Source organism: Epinephelus fuscoguttatus, linkage group LG16, assembly GCF_011397635.1.
Source record: "Epinephelus fuscoguttatus linkage group LG16, E.fuscoguttatus.final_Chr_v1".
Taxonomy (NCBI): Eukaryota; Metazoa; Chordata; class Actinopteri; order Perciformes; family Serranidae; genus Epinephelus; species Epinephelus fuscoguttatus.
In genome coordinates, this window is record NC_064767.1 from 38,268,231 (window position 1) to 38,294,924 (window position 26,694).

General features: G+C 40.0%; 1 protein-coding gene across 3 annotated transcripts in view; it reads left to right on the forward strand.

Moving 5' to 3' along the window:
• The window catches only part of LOC125903972 (heterogeneous nuclear ribonucleoprotein L-like), a 118,818-nt gene that overhangs the window by 66,864 nt on the left and 25,260 nt on the right, over positions 1-26,694 (forward strand). For all 3 annotated transcript variants that reach the window (XM_049601213.1, XM_049601214.1, XM_049601215.1), the window contains exon 8: positions 23,787-23,858. In XM_049601213.1, coding sequence (XP_049457170.1) covers positions 23,787-23,858 — 72 coding nt within the window. The remainder of the gene's footprint in view (positions 1-23,786; positions 23,859-26,694) is intronic.

Below are 26,694 nucleotides of genomic sequence, written 5' to 3' on the forward strand. Positions count from 1 at the left end.
GATAACCTTCCACGTAATGTAACATAATGGCAGATTTCTTTTCTGAAGCTGATCATGTAACGTACTGTAAAACTTCAACTAAAAGCCTCGTCCCAATTAATTAATTTTTTTTCCCCTAAGTTCTTTTGATGTTTAAAACCAGGTTGTTGCTACCTCAAATTATGTGTCCATCCCTTGCTTACCCTGTAAGTTATTCTTATTCCTTTACTCTGTAAGGGTCCTCAGATCAAAAGAATCAAAGGTGTTTTTCATAAAAATTAATCAAAGTTGTGAGTATTGTTTTAACAGGATAAAGTGGTGTTGTGTCAGTATGCCACGTGCTGTAATCCTCAAGTGCTGTTATTCTCTCTCTTTCATGCGCTGTCTGTTGGTGCTAGATCAAATGAATGAATCATAACTGATGTTATCTGAAGCCTAATTTTTATACAAGTACTATTCTTACTGGGTTATATGAACAATTTGATTGTATTTCCCGATCTTTGCTGAGCAACAGTAGCATTAAGTGGGATTTATTCATTGTAGAAATAAGTTGACTTAAAGGGCAGACAATTATATTGTGCATAAAATTAGATGCATTAGGATAGAGTCATATGCTCTTATTTTAAGTTAAATGATAAGCACATCGCCATTTGTGGCCAATTCATTATTGTATTTATTTTATAGTCTGGAATTAAACAGTAACTGCTGATTTTCTTATGCAGTTGATTCTGAGGACAGCATTTGTGTTGTGTGTATGAGCATATAGAGGATTATAGGTAGAAACGTGTGGGTCGATATGTGGGCCAGTGCGCCTGAATGTCCCGGGCTGAATTTGTGTCCCAGTCCGCCCCTGGTCTCGTCTCTCATACAACATATGTGAACATGTAAAGATACTTAATTTGCACTTAATTATACATTCATACTTTTGTTTCTGTGCAATCTTGTAATTCTGCATGTGACCACCACTAGATTAAATCTAAAAGAAATCAGATATGAGCATTTGGAAGCTCATTTTTCGATTTACTGATTCATCTATGTCCCAACCCTCACCTATGGTCATGGGCTCTAGGTAGTGACCAAAAGAATGAGATTGTGGATACAAGCGGCTGAAATGATTTTCCTCCATGGGCTCAGCTTTACTGTACATTCACACCAAAAGCTGCCAGAGCTGCACAATAGCTGAATTCGCTCCAGCAGCGCTGCTGGTAAAATATTTGTGGCAGCGAAAGCAGCTCAAGTCGCTAATGACATCAAATTCTGAATGTTCAATTATGCTTCTCAATTTAAAGGAGCGGCAAAGCACGTTACTGGCTGGAGCACAGAAATGGGACTTCATGCATTTGCCTGAGGACAGAAACTTTCACGTTTGGACAATGAAAACAGGATAAAAAGTCTAAATAGCTCTGACATTAAACACACACAGCCTGTGTTGCATTGAGGCGCTGTCACCTAAATAACAAATTCCGTTACTTGAATACACCGTAGCACAACACAGCAGCATGTCAAGTGGGCCGAACCCAAACCGAGCAACATTTTTTGATTTGTTATTCCCCCCCAAAGCTGTAAACCTAGGGGAAACACTGTCAATGATTTGGGTTCGAGTGCCTACAGTGCCATTAGTTAAACTGGTGGTAAGGAGAGCAAATTAATTGCATTCCTGCTAATAACAAGCATTCCAGAACACAAAAAATTGTATAAGTACGTGCGCTTGTCCACACTTGTGTATCGATTCAACATGGAAGAAGACACTTGTAATTTGTGCTGTCGTGTGGTACCTGCGTGGATGTAGCCGCCGTCGGGTCTGGGTTCACGATATCCTCCGGGGCCGTGAACAGCATGGGGAATACCATCAGCTGGTGCGGGAGCTGCAGCTGGATGAGGAGAGGTTCCAGAGCTACTTCAGGCTGAACATAGCAGTCTGACAGCTTGCTGCTTGTTTTGAAGTAGGAACGAATGTGTTGTAGGAACTAAAAGTTTCCGAGGATGTTCTCTGGGTTCCACACCTCCTTCACCTCGAAAGGGGTCAGTTGAGGTGGTCTGGGCATCTGATCAGGATGCCTGCTGGGCGCCTCCTGTTAGAGGTGTTCCGGGTATGTCCCACTGGTAGGAGGCCCCTGGGCAGACCCAGAACATACTGGAGGGACTACATATTTCATCTGGCCTGGTAACGCCTAGGGGTCCCCCAGGAGGAGCTGGAAAGAGTTGCTGAGGAGAAGGACGTCTGGGGTGCTTTGCTTGGCCTGCTGCCCCTGCGGCTGGATGGATGGATGGATGGATGGATGGATGGAGGCTATTTATTGAAGTTTTACAGTAGCTCTAATCTGTGTTCATCTGTAAAAAAAGTTGTTTTAGGTCCTTAAAAAGTCTTGTTTTGAAATTTTGTTCATGAAAATGTGTTCATGAAACACCAGAAGTTTCAGACTCTATAATGCTTTAAAGAGAAACTTAACAATTTTACACATAAGTGTGTTTCCAGTCGTTGGGGGGTTCTCCTGCCTTTGTGAAAAAGTAGTTTAAAGCCTTTAGTGTCTCCAGTGGGAGCTGTCGTGAGTCTAATAAATGTTCGCGAGTGATGAAATAAAAAAATGTGGAGGTTTGGATTTAGAAAGAAGTGAGCTCACCAGACCTCTGTAGCCTGTTGCTCATCTCTGCTGCAGGACAGAGGCTCATTTGCTATGTTAGCTGCTGCTAGTATAACACACCGGAATCTCTGACCAGCTGCCAGCAGTCATGATTTATAAGGGCCAAAATCAATGAGGCAACCTTCATTGATTCAAAAATCACTGGTGGACTTTTTTTTAATTAAGCCATTAAAGCATGTCCCCAAAATATTTCTGCAGTTGACCAATAGGAAGGGACAGTGCTGTCAAAGAAGAGTGTGGCCTCGTAAAGATTTGTGCATAAATGAATAAGCATCTGTCTGATTGTCATATAACCTGTTGGTAGTCTTTAATGCAGGCGTCCTGAACTGTCAAAGGTCTTGATTCTACCCAGCTTTCAAGTTTTAAATGTCCATGCTGGCTTGAACCCCAGAATTGCCTCTTGCGGCTCTATTTGTCTTATTCTTTTTACTCCTGTTTTTTTCTATACTATGTTTAGTTGTCTATCTTTTCTCGCTCTCTCCTGTCCCCCTCTGTCTGCCTTTACTCTTCTTCTCATCCAGTGTGTGTGTGTGTGTGTGTGTGTGATAACACATTGCATGGCTCATGTTGCTTCAGATCAGTTTGCATGAGGTCACCACTCAGGACAGAGAAGAATCCAACCATCCTGACACATAGAAACCTTGTGCTGTTGTATTTTGTCCTACAGTCAGCTGCAGGTCTGCAGGTACCTGCCACTCCCTCTGGGTCTGCCGGAGCTGTGACTGCAGTAGATTTTAATTTAACCTTAATGGAGTGGCTGGTAACTAATCAAACTTCCAGCAGACATAGTCTAAGAGGGATTTGCTTTGATTTGTTTTTGTGGTTCATTAAGCAAACTCAGTGGGAGGTCACGACAGTCTCAGAATGTACTAAATATAATAGTAGAAAATCTGATAGTATAAATGTTGCATCGGTGTGGAACAGCACACAGTTTAAAGCAGAGAAGGTCAATTACTAATAGATACTTGCAGTGTCGGAAGATTTAAATAATTAAGATACCCATGCTGTGTTAGCTGTAAACTAGAGACTGCAGATGCATTGCAAGTGCTCCTGCTGACAATAGGTACATGTATTAATCAACAGAAAATAAAGGACTGTCTACATACACTTAGGAATGAGTGTCAGTAAGAAGCAGCTGATCTGGCAACAACTGATCAAGTCAGCTGTTGCCAGATGTAGTGACAATGTATTGCTGAGACAGAGACATGTCTCAAAAAAAAAGAAGAAGTAAATTTTCTACTGATTAGGGTTGCAATGATCACCAGTTTGAAGGTATACCGTGTTATAAAAGTTGATGGTATCATACCGTGTACATTTGCTTATCTACGATTTCAAAAAACTGCAACTGTACGGAGAATCTCACCTTTATTGCCGTTATTTTTAAAGGGGAGACTTTTTACACAAACTTCTATTAACAAAATGTTTTCAAGTTTCAATAATAAAACATTTGTTCAACCAACAATAAACTTTCCGTTTTTATTCCTTTAAGGGTCATTCTGACTGATAATAAAATAAATTACGTAATACCGTAAAACCTTGATATTTTCTGAGATGGTTACTGTACCGTACCTGTACCATTGCAACCCTACTACTCCTGAGCTATCTGTCTGAAAGATGCCTGTTTGGTGTCAGAATGTTTAGAAGAGTTGGGGCTTGTGAGAAATGGGTTCAATATTTACCTCAGTGACTACGGAGCCAAAGAATTGGTCATAATCTGTGCTTACGTTCACTTCTCCCATTGGATTGAATAGACTCAGGACTGTCGCTAGATTTGAATTCTGTGATGTTATTCAGAATAGACTAACTCTAGATGTAGTACTACTCTATGGGCCTTTTAAAAACTGGAACCTACCCACTCCCACTCTGTCATAGAGTGTAACTATATTATAGTTGCCTTTGCAGCTGAATTAAGCATAAATAAAAGCAGCAAGCTTTAGGACAAACTTCCCACTCGGAAAAAGGAAGTGTTGTAACTTTTCGTAACTATGGAAAAAAATAAAACTAAATCCTGTTTTATGTTCTTCTTATGTATTTGTAGTACTTAAATTTGATCTGTATCTTCCGCTGTTGTTTACCATAAATTTTGTATATAATCCTTTTTTCATTAAAATAAATGAATAATTTGATAAATAGTTAAATAAGTAGAAATAAAACTTAGTCCTAATAGTCTAGTTCCTTATGTATTTTTATTCAAAATTTTTGGGGATTGATAAACTATACAATTTTGGAATCGCTAGAATATGAGGAATATGAAAATTGATGTTTCCATTTTTTAAAAACTCTCCATGGTGGCCATTTTGGATTTGTGAAAGTGAATGTTCGAAACGCCAGTCAGGTTCCAAGCCATGCAGGTGTTTACTTATTTACTAGCCACATTTATGCTTCACACGAGCTAGGAGTTCCCATGGTCATGAAAATTATTGAAAAGTCATGGAATTTTGTTGTGTGTAATTAAAATTGTCACAATTATCTTCCGTGGATAACCTTCCACATAATGTAACATAGTGGCAGATTTCTTTTCTGAAGCCGATCATGTAACGTACTGTAAAACATCAACTAAAAGCCTTGTCCCAATATACATTTCATTTATTCAGCTGTTAACATAAACTATCACTTGGATATAAATTAATTGAATTTGGTGGTCAAAGGTCAAGGTCACTTTGACCTCATAAAACATGTTTTTGGCCACAACTCAAGAATTCATGTGCTAATGTTTCACACAAATGTCTAATTGGATAAAATGATGAAGTGGTATCATTTTATTTCCAAAAGGTCAAAGGTCAGCTTCATTTTGACATTATAATGATCTGCATAAAACACTTTTCTGTCTATTATTCAGTATCATATCTCAGGAACAGAAGGGGAAGTATTTGGTCAGATACTGAATTGGGGACTCTAATCTTGAAACTGTGCTGATTGTACAGATCTTCTGTATGTGAAGCATCCATGTTCACACACATGGATGGAAACTGTAAGAGAAACTTGACTGGTGTACTGCAAAAACTAAGGTCAGTACATCTTAAGTCTTTGACCTACAAGAACATCTTAGTGTTGAACAAGCATTTTGTGTTGTATTTTGTTTTGAATCTGCTTTTATCCATCCACACGACATTCACTACACTTCAAAATGAGCTTGGGGTATGTGGTGGAGAGACGCCCACACCCACTTAGGAGACTGGAAGTACAGTGGTGGAAAAAAGTTTTCGGACACCCCGTGCATTTGTGAAATATTGCATTAAGAATCACTCTTAGGTCTTCAAGTGCAATTTCTTTTAGTACAGTCACAGCCAAAATACTAAATAAATCCTAAAAAAGCCATTAAAAACTTAAAATTGATTGGTTCCATAAGAATACATAAGAAATATTGAGTATTGGGTCATTTTGGTACCAGTGATGAAGGTCATTCTTTTTATTAAAAGACACAATTTTTGTTGCCAAGCTTCGTGTCTACATAAAGCCAGCACATTTGAAAGTTCTTCAGACACAAAAATGGCTAAAACAAGGAACCTAACGCAGGAAACACGCCTGAAGATAAAGATTCTCAGCCAGGAAGAGTACAGCTGCCGCCAGATAGCCAGGAAGTGCAGATGCAGTCCTTCAGCAGTTGGATACACTCTGCAGAAATACAGATGAACCAACAGCTTGGAAGACAAACCAAGATCTGGGCATCCAAGGGTTTCTTCAGCAAGAAATGGCTGCATCCTGATCCGCATGTGCAGGCAAAACCGGCGAATGACATCACAGGAGCTTCAGCAGCAGTGGTCAAACCAAACTGGTGTCCAGTGTTCCACCCGCACTGTACGTGGCCGACTTTTAGATCATGGCTTAAGGTCCTACAAGGCTATCAAGAAGCCCCCGATCAATGAGAGACAGAGGTTAGCCCGGCGTCATTGGGCCCAGGCACACAAGAACTGGACAGCCAGGAACTGGAAGAAGATTTTGTGGTCAGATGAGTCCAGTTTCCAGCTTTATCTTCCTCCTACTAATGTGAGGGTACGCAGAAGGCCAGGCGAAGCATTATCTCCAGCATGTACAGTACCTACTGTCAAGCATGGTGGAGGCAGTATCATGGTTTGGGGATGCATGAGTGCTGCTGGTGTTGGTCATCTCACTGTCTGTGATGGCACATTGAACTCTACCAAGTATTGTACCATTCTCGAAACCCACATGCTCCCTTCTGCGCGTGCACTGTTCTGTCGAGGTAAAAACTGGATGTTTCAACAAGATAATATCCCTTGCCACACATCCAAGGCCAGTAGAACTTGGCTGCAGGAGCACAGTATCCAGGTCTTAGAGTGGCCAGCTCAATCCCCGGACATGAGCCCCATTGAAAATCTGTGGTGGATTATCAAAAGGTCTGTTTCAAAGCATAAACCAAAGAATTTAGAAGAATTAAAAGCAGTAATTCAAGAAGAATGGGACAAGATTACCCCTCAAACATGTTTTCAGTTATTTCACCTTTTTTTGTTAAGTACATAACTCCACATGTGTTCATTCATAGTTTTGATGCCTTCAGTGAGAATCTACAATGTAAATAGTCATGAAAATAAAGAAAACGCATTGAATGAGACTCTTGGTAGAGTTCAATGTGCCATCACAGACAGTGAGATGACCAACACCAGCAGCACTCATGCATCCCCAAACCATGATACTGCCTCCACCATGCTTGACAGTAGGTACTGTACATGCTGGAGATAATGCTTCGCCTGGCCTTCTGCGTACCCTCACATTAGTAGGAGGAAAATAAAGCTGGAAACTGGACTCATCTGACCACAAAATCTTCTTCCAGTTCCTGGCTGTCCAGTTCTTGTGTGCCTGGGCCCAATGACGCCGGGCTAACCTCTGTCTCTCATTGATCGGGGGCTTCTTGATAGCCTTGTAGGACCTTAAGCCATGATCTAAAAGTCGGCCACGTACAGTGCGGGTGGAACACTGGACACCAGTTTGGTTTGACCACTGCTGCTGAAGCTCCTGTGATGTCATTCGCCGGTTTTGCCTGCACATGCGGATCAGGATGCAGCCATTTCTTGCTGAAGAAACCCTTGGATGCCCAGATCTTGGTTTGTCTTCCAAGCTGTTGGTTCATCTATATTTCTGCAGAGTGTATCCAACTGCTGAAGGACTGCATCTGCACTTCCTGGCTATCTGGCGGCAGCTGTACTCTTCCTGGCTGAGAATCTTTATCTTCAGGCGTGTTTCCTGCGTTAGGTTCCTTGTTTTAGCCATTTTTGTGTCTGAAGAACTTTCAAATGTGCTGGCTTTATGTAGACACGAAGCTTGGCAACAAAAATTGTGTCTTTTAATAAAAAGAATGACCTTCATCACTGGTACCAAAATGACCCAATACTCAATATTTCTTATGTATTCTTATGGAACCAATCAATTTTAAGTTTTTAATGGCTTTTTTAGGATTTATTTAGTATTTTGGCTGTGACTGTACTAAAAGAAATTGCACTTGAAGACCTAAGAGTGATTCTTAATGCAATATTTCACAAATGCACGGGGTGTCCGAAAACTTTTTTCCACCACTGTACTTCCAGTCTCCTAAGTGGGTGTGGGCGTCTCTCCACCACATACCCCAAGCTCATTTTGAAGTGTAGTGAATGTCGTGTGGATGGATAAAAGCAGATTCAAAACAAAATACAACACAAAATGCTTGTTCAACACTAAGATGTTCTTGTAGGTCAAAAGACTTAAGATGTACTGACCTTAGTTTTTGCAGTACACCAGTCAAGTTTCTCTTACAGTTTCCATCCATGTGTGTGAACATGGATGCTTCACATACAGAAGATCTGTACAATCAGCACAGTTTCAAGATTAGAGTCCCCAATTCAGTATCTGACCAAATACTTCCCTTCTGTTCCTGAGATATGATACTGAATAATAGACAGAAAAGTGTTTTATGCAGATCATTATAATGTCAAAATGAAGCTGACCTTTGACCTTTTGGAAATAAAATGATACCACTTCATCATTTTATCCAATTAGACATTTGTGTGAAACATTAGCACATGAATTCTTGAGTTGTGGCCAAAAACATGTTTTATGAGGTCAAAGTGACCTTGACCTTTGACCACCAAATTCAATTAATTTATATCCAAGTGATAGTTTATGTTAACAGCTGAATAAATGAAATGTATATTGGGACAAGGCTTTTAGTTGATGTTTTACAGTACATTACATGATCGGCTTCAGAAAAGAAATCTGCCACTATGTTACATTATGTGGAAGGTTATCCACGGAAGATAATTGTGACAATTTTAATTACACACAACAAAATTCCATGACTTTTCAATAATTTTCATGACCATGGGAACTCCTAGCTCGTGAAGCATAAATGTGGCTAGTAAATAAGTAAACACCTGCATGGCTTGGAACCTGACTGGCGTTTCGAACATTCACTTTCACAAATCCAAAATGGCCACCATGGAGAGTTTTTAAAAAATGGAAACATCAATTTTCATATTCCTCATATTCTAGCGATTCCAAAATTGTATAGTTTATCAATCCCCAAAAATTTTGAATAAAAATACATAAGGAACTAGACTATTAGGACTAAGTTTTATTTCTACTTATTTAACTATTTATCAAATTATTCATTTATTTTAATGAAAAAAGGATTATATACAAAATTTATGGTAAACAACAGCGGAAGATACAGATCAAATTTAAGTACTACAAATACATAAGAAGAACATAAAACAGGATTTAGTTTTATTTTTTTCCATAGTTACAAAAAGTTACAACACTTCCTTTTTCCGCCGCAGAGTGGGAAGTTTGTCCTAAAGCTTGCTGCTTTTATTTATGCTTAATTCAGCTGCAAAGGCAACTATAATATAGTTACACTCTATGACAGAGTGGGAGTGGGTAGGTTCCAGTTTTTAAAAGGCCCATAGAGTAGTACTACATCTAGAGTTAGTCTATTCTGAATAACATCACAGAATTCAAATCTAGCGACAGTCCTGAGTCTATTCAATCCAATGGGAGAAGTGAACGTAGCACAGATTATGACCAATTCTTTGGCTCCGTAGTCACTGAGGTAAATATTGAACCCATTTCTCACAAGCCCCAACTCTTCTAAACATTCTGACACCAAACAGGCATCTTTCAGACAGATAGCTCAGGAGTAGTAGGGTTGCAATGGTACAGGTACGGTACAGTAACCATCTCAGAAAATATCAAGGTTTTACGGTATTACGTAATTTATTTTATTATCAGTCAGAATGACCCTTAAAGGAATAAAAACGGAAAGTTTATTGTTGGTTGAACAAATGTTTTATTATTGAAACTTGAAAACATTTTGTTAATAGAAGTTTGTGTAAAAAGTCTCCCCTTTATGAAAATAAAGAAAACGCATTGAATGAGAAGGTGTGTCCAAACTTTTGGCCTGTACTGTATATATATCTATATATATCTATCTATCTATATATATACATATATATGAAAGCTCTGCCTATGAAAGGCGATTCCCTCTATAGTCCGGTCGGACGGATGAGTCATGGCCTTGTAAAAGATTATGTTTGCTTCTTTTAGTTGGCGAGAATGTGTCGCCGCAAACGCGACAAACATCCACTAACTTTGACAGCGTTTTCTGCAAGCGCGGCTGAGCCATTTTGTACCGCTACACGTGTTTCTAGTGGGACTATGTCTACAAGCACAAGAGTTCAGCGAGCCACTGAAGGACCACCCTGCAGATTTACTATTGGTTCTGCAACGTAGGGAGTTTTTTTAAACTCTGAAATTGTATCCGCGTATCTAAATACAAAATCAGGGAGAAAGTCATCAGTCTTTAGTTAAGCAAAGCATCTAAAGGCTGACTTGTGAGTCTAAATTTGTAGAAACCAGTTACAGTGGTCTGTCTGTCCACCAGGAGGAGCAGTGAGTGTGGAAGTTGAAGCGGTTTACTGCGCCTCTTATTACTGAGAGAGCTTCCCCCACATATCATAGGTCATAGATAGTATGCTTCAGCGTTTTGTTATTCAGAAGAATTGCATGAGAATTAAAGTGATATGGCTGGGAACCGAGCGGTAGTACAGCAAGAACAAAACTGCGTTTGAATCATCAGTCTTAGCGGCTGAGTTTATCTGCAGTGGTAATGATAATAATGTCATATAACATATGCTGTTAGACCACCCCATTCCGTTTACAGAATGTGCGAAAGACGAGGATGTTTTTTTTTTTACTTGGAAAATGTTGTTTTGCAAAGACTACACTCCAACAAATATGGACTGAAGCATAATCTTTTGTTAGATAAAAACAGCTTGTGGATATTGGAAATGATTACAGAGTTTTTTTTCTTTTTTAATCATTATTTTGATGTTTGGACTGTACAACGCTCTGCACACGCCCTGCCTGCCGCAAGCAGCACGGCTTCACCTTGTTGATCTGTCGCTGTCTGTCTAACGCCTCAGATCCACTGGCGTCACCGAGAATGGTTGCCGGACGCGACGCCTACCCTGAAAAGGACGCTTTGGAGGTGGAGCCCGGAAATAAACGGAAATGCAGATGGACGTGGCTACTGTAGCAGCAAGGAATATGCTAAACACCATAAAACACAGACCAACTACAATGATTCCCTCTTTGATTTCGTATTTTGGAGGGAGAAATCATATTTATATATTTGCATTTTTGTTAAAGGGAAATTTCGGTTTATTTCAATCTGTCTCCTATTGTCCTAAATTTGTTTCAAGTGACTAGTGACATAAAAATAATAGTTAGCAGGTTAGCCGTTAGCCTAGATACAGCCGGGGCGCATAGTAGCGTCAGACCTGTTAAAACGTAAGTGAACGGGCATACTTCAAGTGCAAATTTAGTCCACTAAACAAGCTTTTTTTTTCCACAAAGACCACCTCATATCGTTAGCATAAATGTCAGAGAACATATAGAAAACGACTTGTAAACGTGTTGTCTTACCTTACCTCTTACCTTAGCTCTACTTTCAAAAGCGCGGCCGAAATATATCTCGCAAGCTCTAGATAAAGCTCAGCTGGATACTACTCCAGGTGGAGGTGAAAATAAGGCTGCAACCGGTCCCATTCCTTGCAACAGAGGCATTCCTTTTCTGTGGGCACTGGGGCACAGCATCCACAGGTACACCACCAATCTCCAGAGCTACGCAGCCTTGCAGCAGCCATTCCTCCTCTCTCGTCCTCTACCTGTTGCGCCTCTCTCTCTCTCCTCCTCCTCCATTCTTCAGTTTCACTAAGCTCTTCGTCAGTGTATTCTGGCTCAGATAAATAACGGCGGCCATCAAACTCTGCAAAATCAAATCCCTATATATCGCGAGAACAAGCAGTGATCTCATACCGTGCCTGAAATCTCGCAAGAACAAGCAGCAACAGCTGGAAGGCAGAACCGGACAGTAGCCTGAAAAGTTCATTCATTTATTTTATGAAAGATTTATAGAATAATGGCTGATTTTTTGCCAGACTTCGATTTGTGGCCATGCTGTTGCTTGGCCGGCAGCAGCATGGGGACCGTCTGGTACTGGAGTGCTGACTGGATGAAGACCGTTTTCAGCAATATTTCAGGCTGACCAGGGAGCTTTTTGATGACCTGTTGATGCGAGTGGGACCTCAGATCACACAGATACAGGATAGGAAAGCTCGCCACTGCTACGATTAGCTTATCTTCCATTGCCATGTTGTTCCAGAGAGGGAAAGTAAACGAAACGTCACGACAGACCACCACCAAGCTTGCTCCCCATTGGATAGTGTCCTCGCATCTGACGGATTAATTTGCATAAAGTTGAGCTGCTCAAACGGCCGCGCTGCCTACCCAAAATGCTTTGCGGGGACGTCAGCAACAGTTTGACGCGATCCATAGGAAATTAATAGGCATAAGCGTCACAGCGGACACAAAAAAACGCCAGTGGATCCCAGGTGTAAACAGTTTCATGGAAGCGATATTTCACAACGCGCCGCTCATTCAGCTGTTTTACATAGTGTGAAGATGACTCCTTGGCTCTTCAGTTTATCACATGATTAGCATTACAATGAACCTTTTGCTCCTACTTAATGGGTGAGTGTTCCATCTGAATAAGTTTCCCAGTCCCTCAGATCATCACACTGAGTGGGCTGTATGAACTTTTGATGCAAACATTCAACAACACATGGTCACTGTTGACATCTGAACTACCTCATAAAAGTGACATTTTCCAACTCCTCACATTATAAACCAAAAAAATGATTTTGTCTCTTAATCAATGTTAATGTTATTTTAAAATGTCTCTTAATGAGCAACTTTTTTTGATATGATTTAAATAACTAGTTTCAGGCATGAAGTTATATTCCGAACGTTTCTTATTATTCTGAGAGACCTGGGCCAATTGTAACAACATTTTAAGTTTTCCTGAATAACTAATGTGTTTATATCTCTGATGCTGCAGCAGATAAAGGTGGTCATTTTAGTAACTTAAATACTGCTGGGTGGCTTATTGTAACCTGTAATAATATAACCTAGCAATGAATTTATATTATTGCACATAAGTACTGTAACAGGCCAAACTAAATCTTTAAAATAAAAGTGCAATAAAACTGGAATATTTGCATCTGAGACAGTGGAGTAGATAAATAATGTAGCATTGATCGGAAATACTACTCGGTAAAGTACAAGCACCTCTAAATCTTTATAAGTTTTTGTGTTTCTGTGAGGGAAGCGCCATCTCATGGTGACACGTTGTAATTGAATAAATGAGTGTGTTACAGTGGAATCTAAGCACACCCCCAGAAAGGTGGGAGGGAATGATATTTGGCTGGCCAATATTTGACATTGGCAGGCTTCTGGAAGGCTTTCGGAAGGCCTGGGAAATTTGAAGGGGCTGCAGCTGCAGGCTGCTGTTTTATAATTATCCATGTTTACAGACTGGCTGCAGTTGTGTGTTTATGGCATCCTGGATGGTCCTGTTAATCCATGGTCTCTGGTTGTGGAGTGATTTAACTGTAGCTTTGGGTGAAGTTGCTTCTGTTGTTTCACAAATTAAATCAACCACAGACTCAATGAATTCATTGATGACATTGATGGAGGTGTCCTGGAATGTGCTCTATCCTCTGATTGGCTCCATCTCAGGTTACTGGGGGATGTGATGAAGTATGTTTACATATTGTTGCTCCTCCTGTACACAGGGAGTGCTGCTCTGTTGCCAGCACCTCACATTCATATTGTCACACCACTCCTTATTTACCATGAAGCACACACCTTATCCCTTTCTCTCACCAGAGTCTTCTGCTCTGTCAGATCAATAGAAAGAGTCACCTGGTTTAATGTTGCTGTCTGTCTGTGCTTATGTTGTAGCTGTTAAGCAAGTTCTCAACTGATGACTGCTAAATAACTTATTGTGTTTAACATTAGATTGGTATGTCAACCTGTGGTTAACACTAGCTACTCAGGTTATCTTTACTGTTGTTTTACTAAAGCCATCTGCTAATGCTACCTAGCTAATTGCCTAGTGTAGTAATAAGAGGTATAATAACAAGAGTTACAGCAATTATTTGCCTAATACAACACATTATAAGCAGACGCAGCATCAGATTCAATTCTTAATGTATTGGAAATGTTTCATTTGTTTCTTTGGCTTGAAAAATATGTAATTAACTTATAATCACAGAACCCATTTGATTTTTCATTAGGGATCCAGCACATAGACTTTGAAAAAATGGAAACATTGGTTTTGGGGTTTGTCAGACTCTGAACTTTCCAAATATGTAGTTTATAAGCTCCCCAAATATTTTGAACAAGGTTGAAATCAGGACATAGTGAACCTGACTATAAGCTTTTTTGATGGCATTTATTTTCTTTTTTTTCTGTAGCCTTCTCATTTTTCACTGTGATGCTTATATGCTGCTTGTTTTTCTGCAACCATTCCTGTAAATATACAAAACTTAACAATCAAATGAACTTGACTGAGACGAGAGAAGGGTAGATTTGATTCTAAATACAATGTAACCTTTATGACAATGTAACATTTGTATGATAATATAAATTGCTATATTAGTCTTAGCAGTTTGTAAGGGTTGCATTGTGGAACTTCATTTGTATAGAGCATCTTCAGTGACAAACACAATACGGCTTTGCGCATGTTCAGTTAGTTAACATTGATGCAGGCTTGCTGCTTGAGGGTTTTATAAGCCACTCCCCCTACCTGCTAGATGTCAATGTCAATGTCAATTTTATTTATATAGCACAATTCATTACAAGTGCTTTACATTAAAAAAACAAAATATCACACAACATTAAAATCCAGAAAAACATCAACACAATTATAAAGAAGCCCCTGCCCTGTCACATAGCCGCACATGTAAGAAGTGCAGCCATATGATTAGGACAAAGTAGAAGTGGGTAGGGAGAGGGTGTAGGTTATTGATCGAAGTATGTCAGACTCCGCTATGATATGTGGCGATACGCCCCCTTTCAGCTTGTGAATATTGGACCTTTTTCGCTGGTTGACCTTTTCTGTCACAGACCAAACAATCAACAAACAAGTTAGCTACGGTTAGCTAGCAGCAAACTGGTACCACAGTGGACAACTTTACAGTTCTGTGTGTTTCATACATGCTATAGGCTTTGCTTTTTTGTTTTCTTTTCTTCTTCTTTTACACATTTAATGCTATTCGACTTCCGGGTCAAAGCACACCTGTACTGCAGCACACTCTACTTCTTTCCATCCATTCCTCCACACAGTATGTGCAAAACATTGAAAATGGCATCATGTGGCTGTTAAAGAGACCACTTACGTTTCTGGAAATTTTACGCTTTTCTTTGTTTAGGTTAAAATGCTATTAATAAGCTGATGGCACACTAAAATGTAAGTGAAATCCACCAGAGATAAAAACTCATAATTTTACAATTCTCAAATGGTTCTAAGAAAACTCCAGCCAATCATTCGAGCAATGGTGAAGACTGATACAGCTTCATCCTGAGCTAAAAAGGGACGAGATGGTCGCAGAGTTTCTGCTGGACAGGTATTTTTAGTTTGCCTCTAATGTAACATAGGCTTTAACGTTATATATGACAACACAGCATAGTGTTATGCATTGCTAACGTTTAGCCTACTGTAGCCTACGTTGCCTGAGCCTCAGAATCGTCTTCCTTGTTTGTTGCCAGTCATCAGTACTATTTAACGTTAGTGTTTACGTTATATTATAAAACTCATCAGTCATCACTGACCCTGGATAAGTTTCAGAACTCCAGGGTTGCATTTGACTGTGCAGGACAGGTAATGTTATGTTTAGTTTGCTTATAATATTACATATAACGTTATATGACAACACAGCATCCAGTTGCTAATGGCTAACCTTAGCCTACTATAGCGTAGCCTCTGAAACATTATCTTCCTTGTGCTTTTCCACTTACTAGTAACGTTAACGCTACTATCTAACGTTAGCACTGTAAACTTATTCTAAAACTCATCAGTCATCACTGACTCCAGTTGAGTTTTAAAACTCTGGGGTTGCATTTGACTGTCTTGGTTGTAATGATACACTCGCTCTCCTCTTCCGTGTATCTAACGTTACCTTGCTAATGCCTACATCTACCATAGAGGTAATGAGGATGTAATGGAGGAAGGGACAGTAGGCCTTTGGAGGGAGGTGGAGTTGTGGATGTTCAATTTTTTTCTAAGTGCTGTGTTAAATGCAAGAAAGGTAAGAGTAGTTTTAAGGAGCTTCTGTTTGCACTTGTGTGGTTTACCTGGTTCCATCAGTCGCACCTGACAAAGTACGCCTTTTGTATCCTTCATGACTGTGTACTTGAAGAGTTGAAACACTTAGTGACAGTATTTTGTCTGGTCTTGGTGGATTCACACCACATAGAAGTAGTACAACAGTTCAGCACTGTGACTGTCTGAACACGTCAGAGAGACATGCACACTGACTGTGTGTGCTGCTAATCTGTGGTGTGAAGGTCAGTGTGGACAGCCATCGTGCTGTCTGGATTATCTCCTGGCCTTCTCACTTTTCATGGCTGTAGCATCTGTGTGTGTGTGTGTGTGTGTGTGTGTGTGTGTGTGTGTGTGCGTGTGTGTGTGTTCAGCACAAAGCACTGCAATGCATCAGCACAGAACAGCTGATCTGTTGACCAGTGTATTTTGGGGGGGGGGGGGGGTCAGTGTCATTTCAATGCACCTCCAGGATAGTGTATAATTTGTATGTTGCAGGATGTAATGCTTTCACTGTAAATGTGATGATGGTGATGTTTCTATTATTATGATGATAATGAAATGCAGGTTGATGTTCTTTCGTGCTGAGGGGGAAAAAAGAGAAAGCTTGATGCCTCACAGGTACTGTCTCTTTCACATCTCTGTTCACATAGCCTCTATATCATTGTACCTGCCTCTCTGAATAAAGCCACCTTAAAGCGGTTTAGTTCTTATTTACTCATTTCCATCATTGCCACAAAGTGTATTGAAGTTTTTATGTTTCTGGGGTGTAGAATCGTTACCCATGAGTGTGGTTTATAGAAATGAATGTAATTTGACTCTACTCATAGCTCACAACTCACACACTGACCATCAAAACTGACAAAACAAGCTGTGTGATGAAGACTTTTGAACATTTGCTAATTGAAGCAGCAACCCTCACACTCTTCTTCAGCGTAACCTTCGGGCCATTTCCATTTGTTTTATAATCCTGATCTCTAAATGACAGCTGACAACACAGAGGCAGAAATGACACATTCTTTTGAAGTCTGTCCTTTTATTTAGCTTTTCTGTACATTATAAAAGCTATGAAATAAATCAGTCTCTGTCAGGGCAGTATTTTAGGGGTCAACTTCATCGAATTTTTTAATCAAAATATTCTTAAGTGTGTCAAACAGAATGCATAACTAAATGACAAATTGTCATTTGCTCCACCACAGAGAATGTAGGCCGTGATCAGCTTGATTCACAACTGGTTTAATGGATTCAGTTTTAACAACTTTTTAAACCATGAAAGCACCCACAAAAACATCTCAAACTACTCCTGTTCCATCATCACCTGTTGTGTTGTGTTGTATTGTGTTGAGTTGTTGTGTCTCAGATCTCAGCTATTAGCTTAGGTGAGAACACAGACTGTAAAAATAATGGACAAAGCTACCGATATTTCACCCATTGGTTTTTGTGACTCCCGTTTTGAGGCCACCTGTCATTCAAGCAGCCCCACACCTTTAATATGCGCAACATTGGGCCTCAACCCCTGCACACTTGTCATGAAGGGAGAAATTAGCTAAAGAGATCAAAGCAGTTTTTTGTACCAGTCTGTCAACATGTTTATTTCTGCTGTAAGGTTGGGCAATTTAACATGAGGCTCCATAGGAAGTTACTGTACTCTGGTTTGGAGCCAGCCTCAAGTTGCCATTCACTGAACTGTAGTTTTTAGCATTGCCACATTGCAAGCCTAGGAGGTTGCTGCTTGAGTGAGAACAACATTAGCAGTGGACACTGAGCTCTGCCTTGCCATCTGCCTCAGGGACAGAATCTCTAGGTGTATCAAAGCAAATCGTGAAGCGAATCGTGACCAATATTTAAATTAAAATGCATTTGCAGAAATGCTGTTTCATTTTAATATTGTGGCTGCATTATTTGACTCATAAATAAAATGAATAATCAATCAACCTATTTGCATTTGCATTTTCTTCTTCAAGACTGCACATTTTATGCCATAATCAAAAAGAAGACAAAGAAGACATTAGGCTCGTTCGAGATGAACTGCGCCTCGCCTGAAAAGCAGACGAGAGCAGGCGGCCGCAGCGGGGGGAGGTGACAAAAAGCTGCGGTGAAGTCAGACAGTTTTCCGACAGTTTCCAGCAGCCTTCAGTCCGTACAGGAAGTCACAGACACACTTACATCCTGTCTGGAATGATGTCAATTCATTAAAAAAGTGATCAGACCCATATATCAGTTTGTTTTCACCATCAGTCACACAACATGTTTTCTGTTCAGACAAATACAATCTTAATCTCTAAAATACAACACAAATGAGTAGTTTATCTAAAACGTCATATTGTTGAGTCGGCATCTGAACCAATCAGCTGTTAGATCAGGTGAGAGCCAGGCGGTGCAGTCGGTGGAGAGCAACTGCAGCGCCTGGCTCTAAAAACTGCGGCCGCCTCGCTCTCGCGGCTTTATCGCCGTCCACTTTTGTAATACGTCAAAGCAAGTCGGGATGAAGTCGGACACAAAACTAACTGGCATTGTGCGCCGATCTCCGGTGATCGACTCTGCGCAGGACTGGCTCATCTCGAACGAACCTATTGCTATTTCATTTTCGTGGTCTGCCCTGCAAAATAGTACCCATAATTCGAAAATGATTTGGCAATCTGAGCGGCGCAGGAGAGTGACGTCATCAGCCACGCTTCTTTAGCTTCGTGCTGACTATGGTGCTACCCATCTAATACAGTAGGGGGCGGTGTGCACATTTGATATATGGATGTATCACAGATCATGGCGCTCTCTGAGATTGTGCTTTCTAAACATCGTAATTTTCCAAAACTGAATAAATACCACACATAGCAACACAAAACTGCTTTGCTAGCTCAATCATGTTGTAACTAAGATATCTGCTGGAAAAGGTAATTTTTTGGGGGGGGGGTTGCAAGAGGCAAGAGGGTTGCCGGTCGATCCCGGGCGTGGGAGCCCTTCTGTGCGGAGTTTGCATGTTCTCCCCGTGTCAGCGTGGGTTCTCTCCGGGCACTCCGGCTTCCTCCCACAGTCCAAAGACATGCAGATTGGGGACTAGGTTAATTGGTAACTCTAAATTGTCCGTAGGTGTGAATGTGAGCGTGAATGGTTGTTTGTCTCTATGTGTCAGCCCTGCGATAGTCTGGCGACCTGTCCAGGGTGTACCCTGCCTCTCGCCCGATGTCAGCTGGGATAGGCTCCAGCCCCCCCGCGACCCTCAAGAGGATGAAGCGGTTAGAAGATGAATGAACAAAGCTGCCTTGGTTTGATTCTAACCCATAAAATATGGTTGTCAAATATTGAATCTGCTGCATCGTGAAATTAATAAATTATGCACAGCTAAGATTAACTATTATGATATGGAGTACATATTGACATCAGTGTGTAATAAGCCTGGAGGCCATAGCTAACAATCTGCAGTCAACAAAGACCCTTGTAAACTTGTATATGTTTCATAGATATATTTACACTATTATTCAGTATGATCTTGATCATGATAGAAATTAAATTGCATCATGTCATCTCGCTTTTCTGCATTAATTTTTTAAGCAAAAAAATATCCATTGATCAAAGGAATTGTTGGACTGTATGTTTATCTATATTATCTATATATTTATCTAAATATTAGCACAATTTATTATCAATAAATCATTGCATACATAAGTAATCATCTTAAATATTTAGGCTAATATAATTTAGATCTGCCCTGTAAAAGTGTGTGTATAGCGCACTGAATGAGTGTTTTATGCGAAGATGTTATTACTGCTTGTCATAAGAAAACACAATGCGCTCACTTGTAAGGTCCTCTTCACACCTAACACTTTTACAGGGCAGATCTAAATTATATTAGGCAGCTTTGTATGTATGAAAATTATTTAACATGTCAATGTCACAGGGTTTCCCCCGGAAAAGTTGCTGGACTGTGTGGTATTTATTCAGTTTTGGGAAATCACGATGTCTACAAAGTATAAGCTCAGCGGACGTATTAACTCCGTATCCTCAATGAACAGTCCATGAAAAAAATTACCTTTTCCAGCAGATATCTTAGTTACAACATGATTGAGCTAGCAAAGCAGTTTTGTGTTGCTATGTGTGGTATTTATTCAGTTTTGGAAAATTACGTTGTTTAGAAAGCACAATCTCAGAGAGCGCCATGATCTGTGATACATCCATGTATCAAATGTGCACACTGCCCCCTACTGTATTAGATGGGTAGCACCATGGTCAGCACGGAGCTGAAGAAGCGCGGCTGATGACGTCACTCTCCTACGCCGCTCAGATTGCCAAATCATTTTCGAATTATGGGTACTATTTTTGTATTATTTTGCAGGGCAGACCACGAAAATGAAATAGCAATGTCTTCTTTGTCTTCTTTTTGATTATGGCATAAAATATGCAGTCTTGAAGAAGAAAATGCAAATAGGTTGATTGATTATTCATTTTATTTATGAGTGAAATAATGCAGCCACATTCTTAAAATGAAAAAGCATTTCTGTAAATGCATTTTAATTTTCAAATTTTACATTTCAAATTGAATTTTGGTATCTATTTGCTGGGGCATATTTTGAAAATTAAATCTCAAATGTCTTTTTCTTTTTCATTTTAATTAAGTAAAAGAATGAGCAGTCTTGAAGAAGAAAATGCATTTTAATTTAAATGTTGGTCACGATTCTCTTCGATATAGGTGGAGTCAAGGCTGGAGAATACCCAGTTCGGTGGACTCAGTTTTCCATCTCCACTTTTTGCAGATGATGTTAAATCACGGCTCTGTGATCTCCTCGTACGCAGGTGGTTTGCAGCCTACTATGAAGCAGCAGACCACTCACATCCACACGCAGATGGTTGTGACAGCTCTCTGGCCTGTTTCTGTGTGTTGTTTGAGCTTTTCTTGCATGTACAGATATTGGTCATTGGTAGGCGGAGGGTCTATGGGGCCTGAAGGCAAAGTCAGTCTATGTTCCAACCCTGACTTATGGTCATGAGCTTAAGTTAGTGACCAAATGAATGACATTGTTAATATAAGCAGAGGAAATCAGTGCCCTTGGCGAGGAGGCAACTGGCTCGGCCTTCTCTGATGCCAGTTGAGAATGCTGAAAAAGCCACCAAGGGCCAACTGGTGCCAGCAGTGCAGGACACACTGCGAAAATTAGCGCAGTAGATGCACTCTGATGGCCCAACATTGACCTACGGCTGATTGTTGTCTTGGTATATCAGGGCCCTTAGAAATGGGGTGATGAGGTCAGACATCTGGAAGGAACTAGGGATTGAACTGCTGCTCCTTCACTTCAAAAGAGGCCAATTGAAATGGTTTCGGAATCTGATTTGAGGAGGTTTTCATGTCCAACTGGGAGGAGACACCAGGACCAAGACATTTTGTATTCCATGTGGCCTGGAATTGTCTTGGGATCCCCAAAAAGAACTCAAGTAGGTGGCTGGGGAGAAGGATATATGGACTACCTTCCCTAGAAATGACAAAACAATGAAAATAAGACCAAAGTTACATGAAACTGGAATATCCCTTTAATGTTATGTATTTTTGCACAATGCACATGAGCAAGGAAATTCTGTAATGTACCTTGTACGTCTGGCCACCAGAGGCACCTCAAACCCCTGACAGGGTTTACACAATAATCTGATAACATGGTTACAGGGGTCTGTTTCTATGCTATAGAGCCTGACTAATAACTGACAGCTCCCCCCTCTAACATAAGTTTCCCTTCAACATTCAACCTCAAGCATGATCTTGCGGCATTGTGCTGCTGTGGTGTAACAGCTGTCTTTTAGATGGTATACCGTAAAATATTTTTTACATCTTAAGTCTTATTCTTGTTGTTTTGTATGTTATTTCATTAAAACAGTGAATATTGTAAAAACATAGTTAATTGCTAAGATCTGGGAAACAACAACATTGCTAGAGATAAGGGATACATCAAATTATCAGCCACTCATCGGTAACAGTTGATATCCGCCTTGTTGACTGACTCACCAATGGCAGTGGCTGATGTTTTTCTTTGTCACATCACAATCATTTTGCACATACGAAAGACCAGGGCTCAAGACTAACAGTGTCCCATCGTCACAGGATTCATAGGAAGCGCGTTTGGGATGAACAGAGATCTTCCCTGGGATGCCGTCGGGACGAAAGAATGCAATAAACTCGCTATCGACACATCAGGGGACGCACCCTATTGTTTCCTTGATAACGCTACATTCTGAACAACAAATCTGTGTTGAAATCAGCAGGAAGAGAACTAGCTAATGTCAGCTTTAAGCAGCTGGTGGCCACAGCTAATGTTGTGTTCCATTTACCTTGTAAGTCAGAGGTTGGAGATTGGGATGACGTCACACTCATGCTGATCGCGTTCCAGTGCAACAAGTTGGAAAAAACTGTTGATGTCAAACCAGGTCAACCCAAGTTAGCCATTGTAGCCAATACCAGATGTTAAGAAAGCTGTATTTTGTGCATATAAACACCTTAGTGTGTTTTAGTGAGATGCAGGTAAGATAGAAGTGCTAATAAATTGCACAATACATAAACATTCACTACCCTTAATGTGCAGATCAGTCATATTGGATTTTGAGACTTTTTTTTCCCTTCAACTTTCCAAGTTGAAAATCCAACGTCAGGGTGTTCTAGTTGAAATTTTTGACTGGGAACTCAAAAATGTGAACTTCACAGTACAAATGGAATAAATGCTGATGGAGGTTACAGTGAGTTACATTATAATGCGTTCAAGGTCTATTCTGTAAAAATGGGTATTGGGCGAAGGTAAATTATAAGGTTATCGTGATGTGTTCAAATGTTATCTTGTAAAATGTAGCGTTTATTGAGAAACGCAGCAATGTAAAAGCAATGTAAAATACATATTAGAGAGGGAATTATGATATATATAGTAAAAAGACATTTGAAGCAGTTTTTTTTTAATGTAAAAGAAGGTTATTTTAAGGGTTGTTATTGTGTATAAAAGTTGTGCTCATACAAAGGGAGTGTAATGAATGACTGAATGACTTTGAAACAGTTCAGTTATTTTTTATAAGAAGATTTCTTTCTTTCCGTGGCACAAAGGGGGGAATAAATAACAACAAAAACAAACTAAACAACAAAAAAAACATCAGTGTCAGTTTTCAGCCAAATTGTAATTTTAAACATTAGTATTGGCCTAAAATTTCACAATCGGTGCATCCCTACTAACATTAGGTCCAATTGGTCAAGGAACACAAAGCAGTCAGACTATCAGACAGGTTGTAATCAAAAGCCCAGGTTAGTCTAATTTAATTTGAATAGAAAACAAAGACAAACAGTGACATCACTCCCCACACTGTACGCTGTAATTATCCAGCCCACAGTGCTCATTTTAGAACTATTTTATATGGCAGAGTCTTCAGAGGTAGTAAAAGCAAAGTCTACATCTGTGAAAGAAGTCAGTTGTTGTGAGGTAAATCACTGTGGGTGCTGCACACAATCTAATATTGTGTGTGTGTGTGTGTGTGTGTGTGTGTGTGTGTTTCAGACCGTGGAAAGGGAAGGCAGAGACAGGCCATTTTAGGCGAACATCCGTCATCCTACAGTGATAACGGCTATGGTAAGACACACACCCACAGAGCAGTAACTGAAACTTCTGCCTCACACAGTGCTGCTTCTTAATCTACACTCCCCATACCTCTGAGGTGAAACCTGAGTACGGGTGTACACAAACTACTACAGTAGGTATACCTTTACCTGCCTGTGGAAACAGATGCCTGCCAATTACACTCGTTAATTTAAGCTGTGTCACAACACACACACGCACGCACACACACACACACACACACACACACACACACAGATACACACCCTGAGAAGAGTGAGGAGAGTCATTCAAATCCAACATGCCCGTGTGTTTGTTTGTGTACATTTAGTACACATTTGTGCACATGTGTGTGTGGTAGGTGGGTAATTTAAAGGTTATAGGCCAAGGCTACTGAGAGTAAGCGGAAAGGTAAAACTGAAAAAATGTTCCCTTTGTCATAATGCAGCTGTGACCAAACTAAAAGATGTGGTGCCACAATGTGGCTCAGTACTTGAGGAAGTGATGGCCAAGTTTCAGATACTGCCATCTAATGATAAAGTGTGTGTTCTGATCAATTTTTAGACTAAAGGAAATGTGTGTGCAGAACTGATCATAGAAACATGATACTAGAGACATTCAGTCAGAAGCCTACCTATCTATTGTGTTCTTTTTCAAACAGACACAAGCTATTTATAGTTTTTCTTAATTGTTCACATACAAAAAAGGAGCTGTGCATACAATTCTGACAACTCAAAGCTCAGTTATCAACAACAGGACTCTAGACTGCTGAACTATGAGCACAGTTTCACTGTTTTCACAAACAAAGAAATTTTAAGTCACATTTTTGCAAAACTCTAAGCACAAATCGCATCATTTAGCAAACTTTGGTCACCTGGAAACACTAGCCTTCAAAATGACACATTCTAATTACCACTTGTTCTGACTCACATCTCACCCGTTCAAAACATTCCCATCATGCATCAGAGCATAAAAAGGCCTCAAGTGACCTCCATTGTGTTGGGGGTAAAAATTAGGGCTGGGTTAAAATATTGTTTCATCTGATTCAAATCAGTCTTCATTGAATGACCCGATGTGAATTCATAAAATCTGAGATTGATCTAATATACGCTTTTTCCCACAGATGCATGAAGCTTTAACCCTGTTAATCTTGCCAGTAGTAAACAAGCCCTGGTGCTAAATTATTAAGGACCTTAGTATTGAGAAGCTCCTACGTTACCGATTTTTTAAATCTCTAACTGTTAGCTTACTTTTTTATGTTTTGGTGTAATTTATTATGATGGTACTGCAGCCTCTCCTCCTGCTGTCTCTTTGTCGGGGCTTTTGTGCCACTTTTACACAAACACACACACACACACACACACACACACACCAAGTAGAGATTATGCGGTGGAGACAGAGAGGTGAAGATAACTTGAGCTGACAATAACTGAGCTTGTTACTATGAGTGCAATAAAACCTCTGCAAGGAAAAAGTCAATACTTTATCAATACAGCTTATCAGTAACATGTAGAAAAGTGACATTTCAATCTGCTCTGTCTGCAGTCCCTCATCCAGCACCGCTAATATTATGTTATAAACAAGCACAGAGGCTTTACAGCTAATAGCAAATTGTTACTAAAGCTAAAACAACAACAACAGTTTATGTCAAATGGTTTAGCTCAGTTTGCCTCGTATCTTAACACTTATCAATGGTAATGTGACCTGCAGGCAGAGAATCTCCTCAACAGCAGAGGGAGGAGCAGAGAGGAGTGGAGGACTGATACTGACTGATGTCTGTGTTCCTTAGTCTTTCTAAACTTCACTCAGTATTGTGATGTCAGGAATATGATTTATTGACATTTTACATTTGTTTTCAATGAAAAAAAAGTGACTTTGCTGTTTTAATATCACTGTTGCTGCTTTAGAAACATTTAGTTGCCCTTACAAGTTGTCCTCGTCTGTTTGATGTAGATGTAAGATGTAAGATGTATTTTCGTTCTGACAGTGAATTTTGAAGTTTGTGAAGATGTGTATACAGTTTATGGTTTAGAGTTTGGGAAATTGAGCATGTTTTCAAGAAATGTGTCTGAGCAATCAAGGAAAACTAATTCAGGGGTGTCTGTGGCTTAGTGGTAGAGTAGGCGCCCCATGTACAAGGCTGTTGCCGCAGCGGCCTGGGTTCGACTCCAGCCTGTGGGCGTTTGCTGCATGTCACTCCCTCTCTCTCTCTCTCCCCCTTTCACGCTTGACTGTCCTATCAATTAAAGGCTAAAATGCCCCCAAAAATATCTTTAAAAAAAGAAAAACTAATACAAAACTCACACTGTAAATCATATGTATGTTGATTCCTCCTCTTCTTAAAGTATTGGCTGTTGAGTTTTCCCTCCCTAGCATGACTACACTGCAAGAAATTGTCCTCATTCCGTGTAAAAATGCATTGTGAAGTTGAGCTTTATCAGCCAACTCAAGCGGGAATCTGTTAAGTACAAAATTCTCTCTGTGTTTCCATGTTCTGCTGCAGCTCAGCAAGGAGAAACATTAAAGTAATGGCAACATAAAAGGAGAAATAACATAAAAAGATGAATGTACATCATGAGACTATTGTTACATATTCAATGGTCACTAGAGGGCAATGTGGGACTCTTTGAATCTCGAGAGAGGAAAAAAACCTAATGTGATTCATTAGGCTCTCTCTTAATTATTGCTGTCTGCTGTGCTGGAGTTGAATGTGCAGTTTTAACACTTCTGACTAAGGTTACTCTTAGTTTAGGTCATGACAGGGGATTCCCGTTAAAAGGATTGCTATATTTTTTTAAAGACACATCTTGTTAACTCTTACTTGAATAAACACGATGTTTATTTCTTTTAG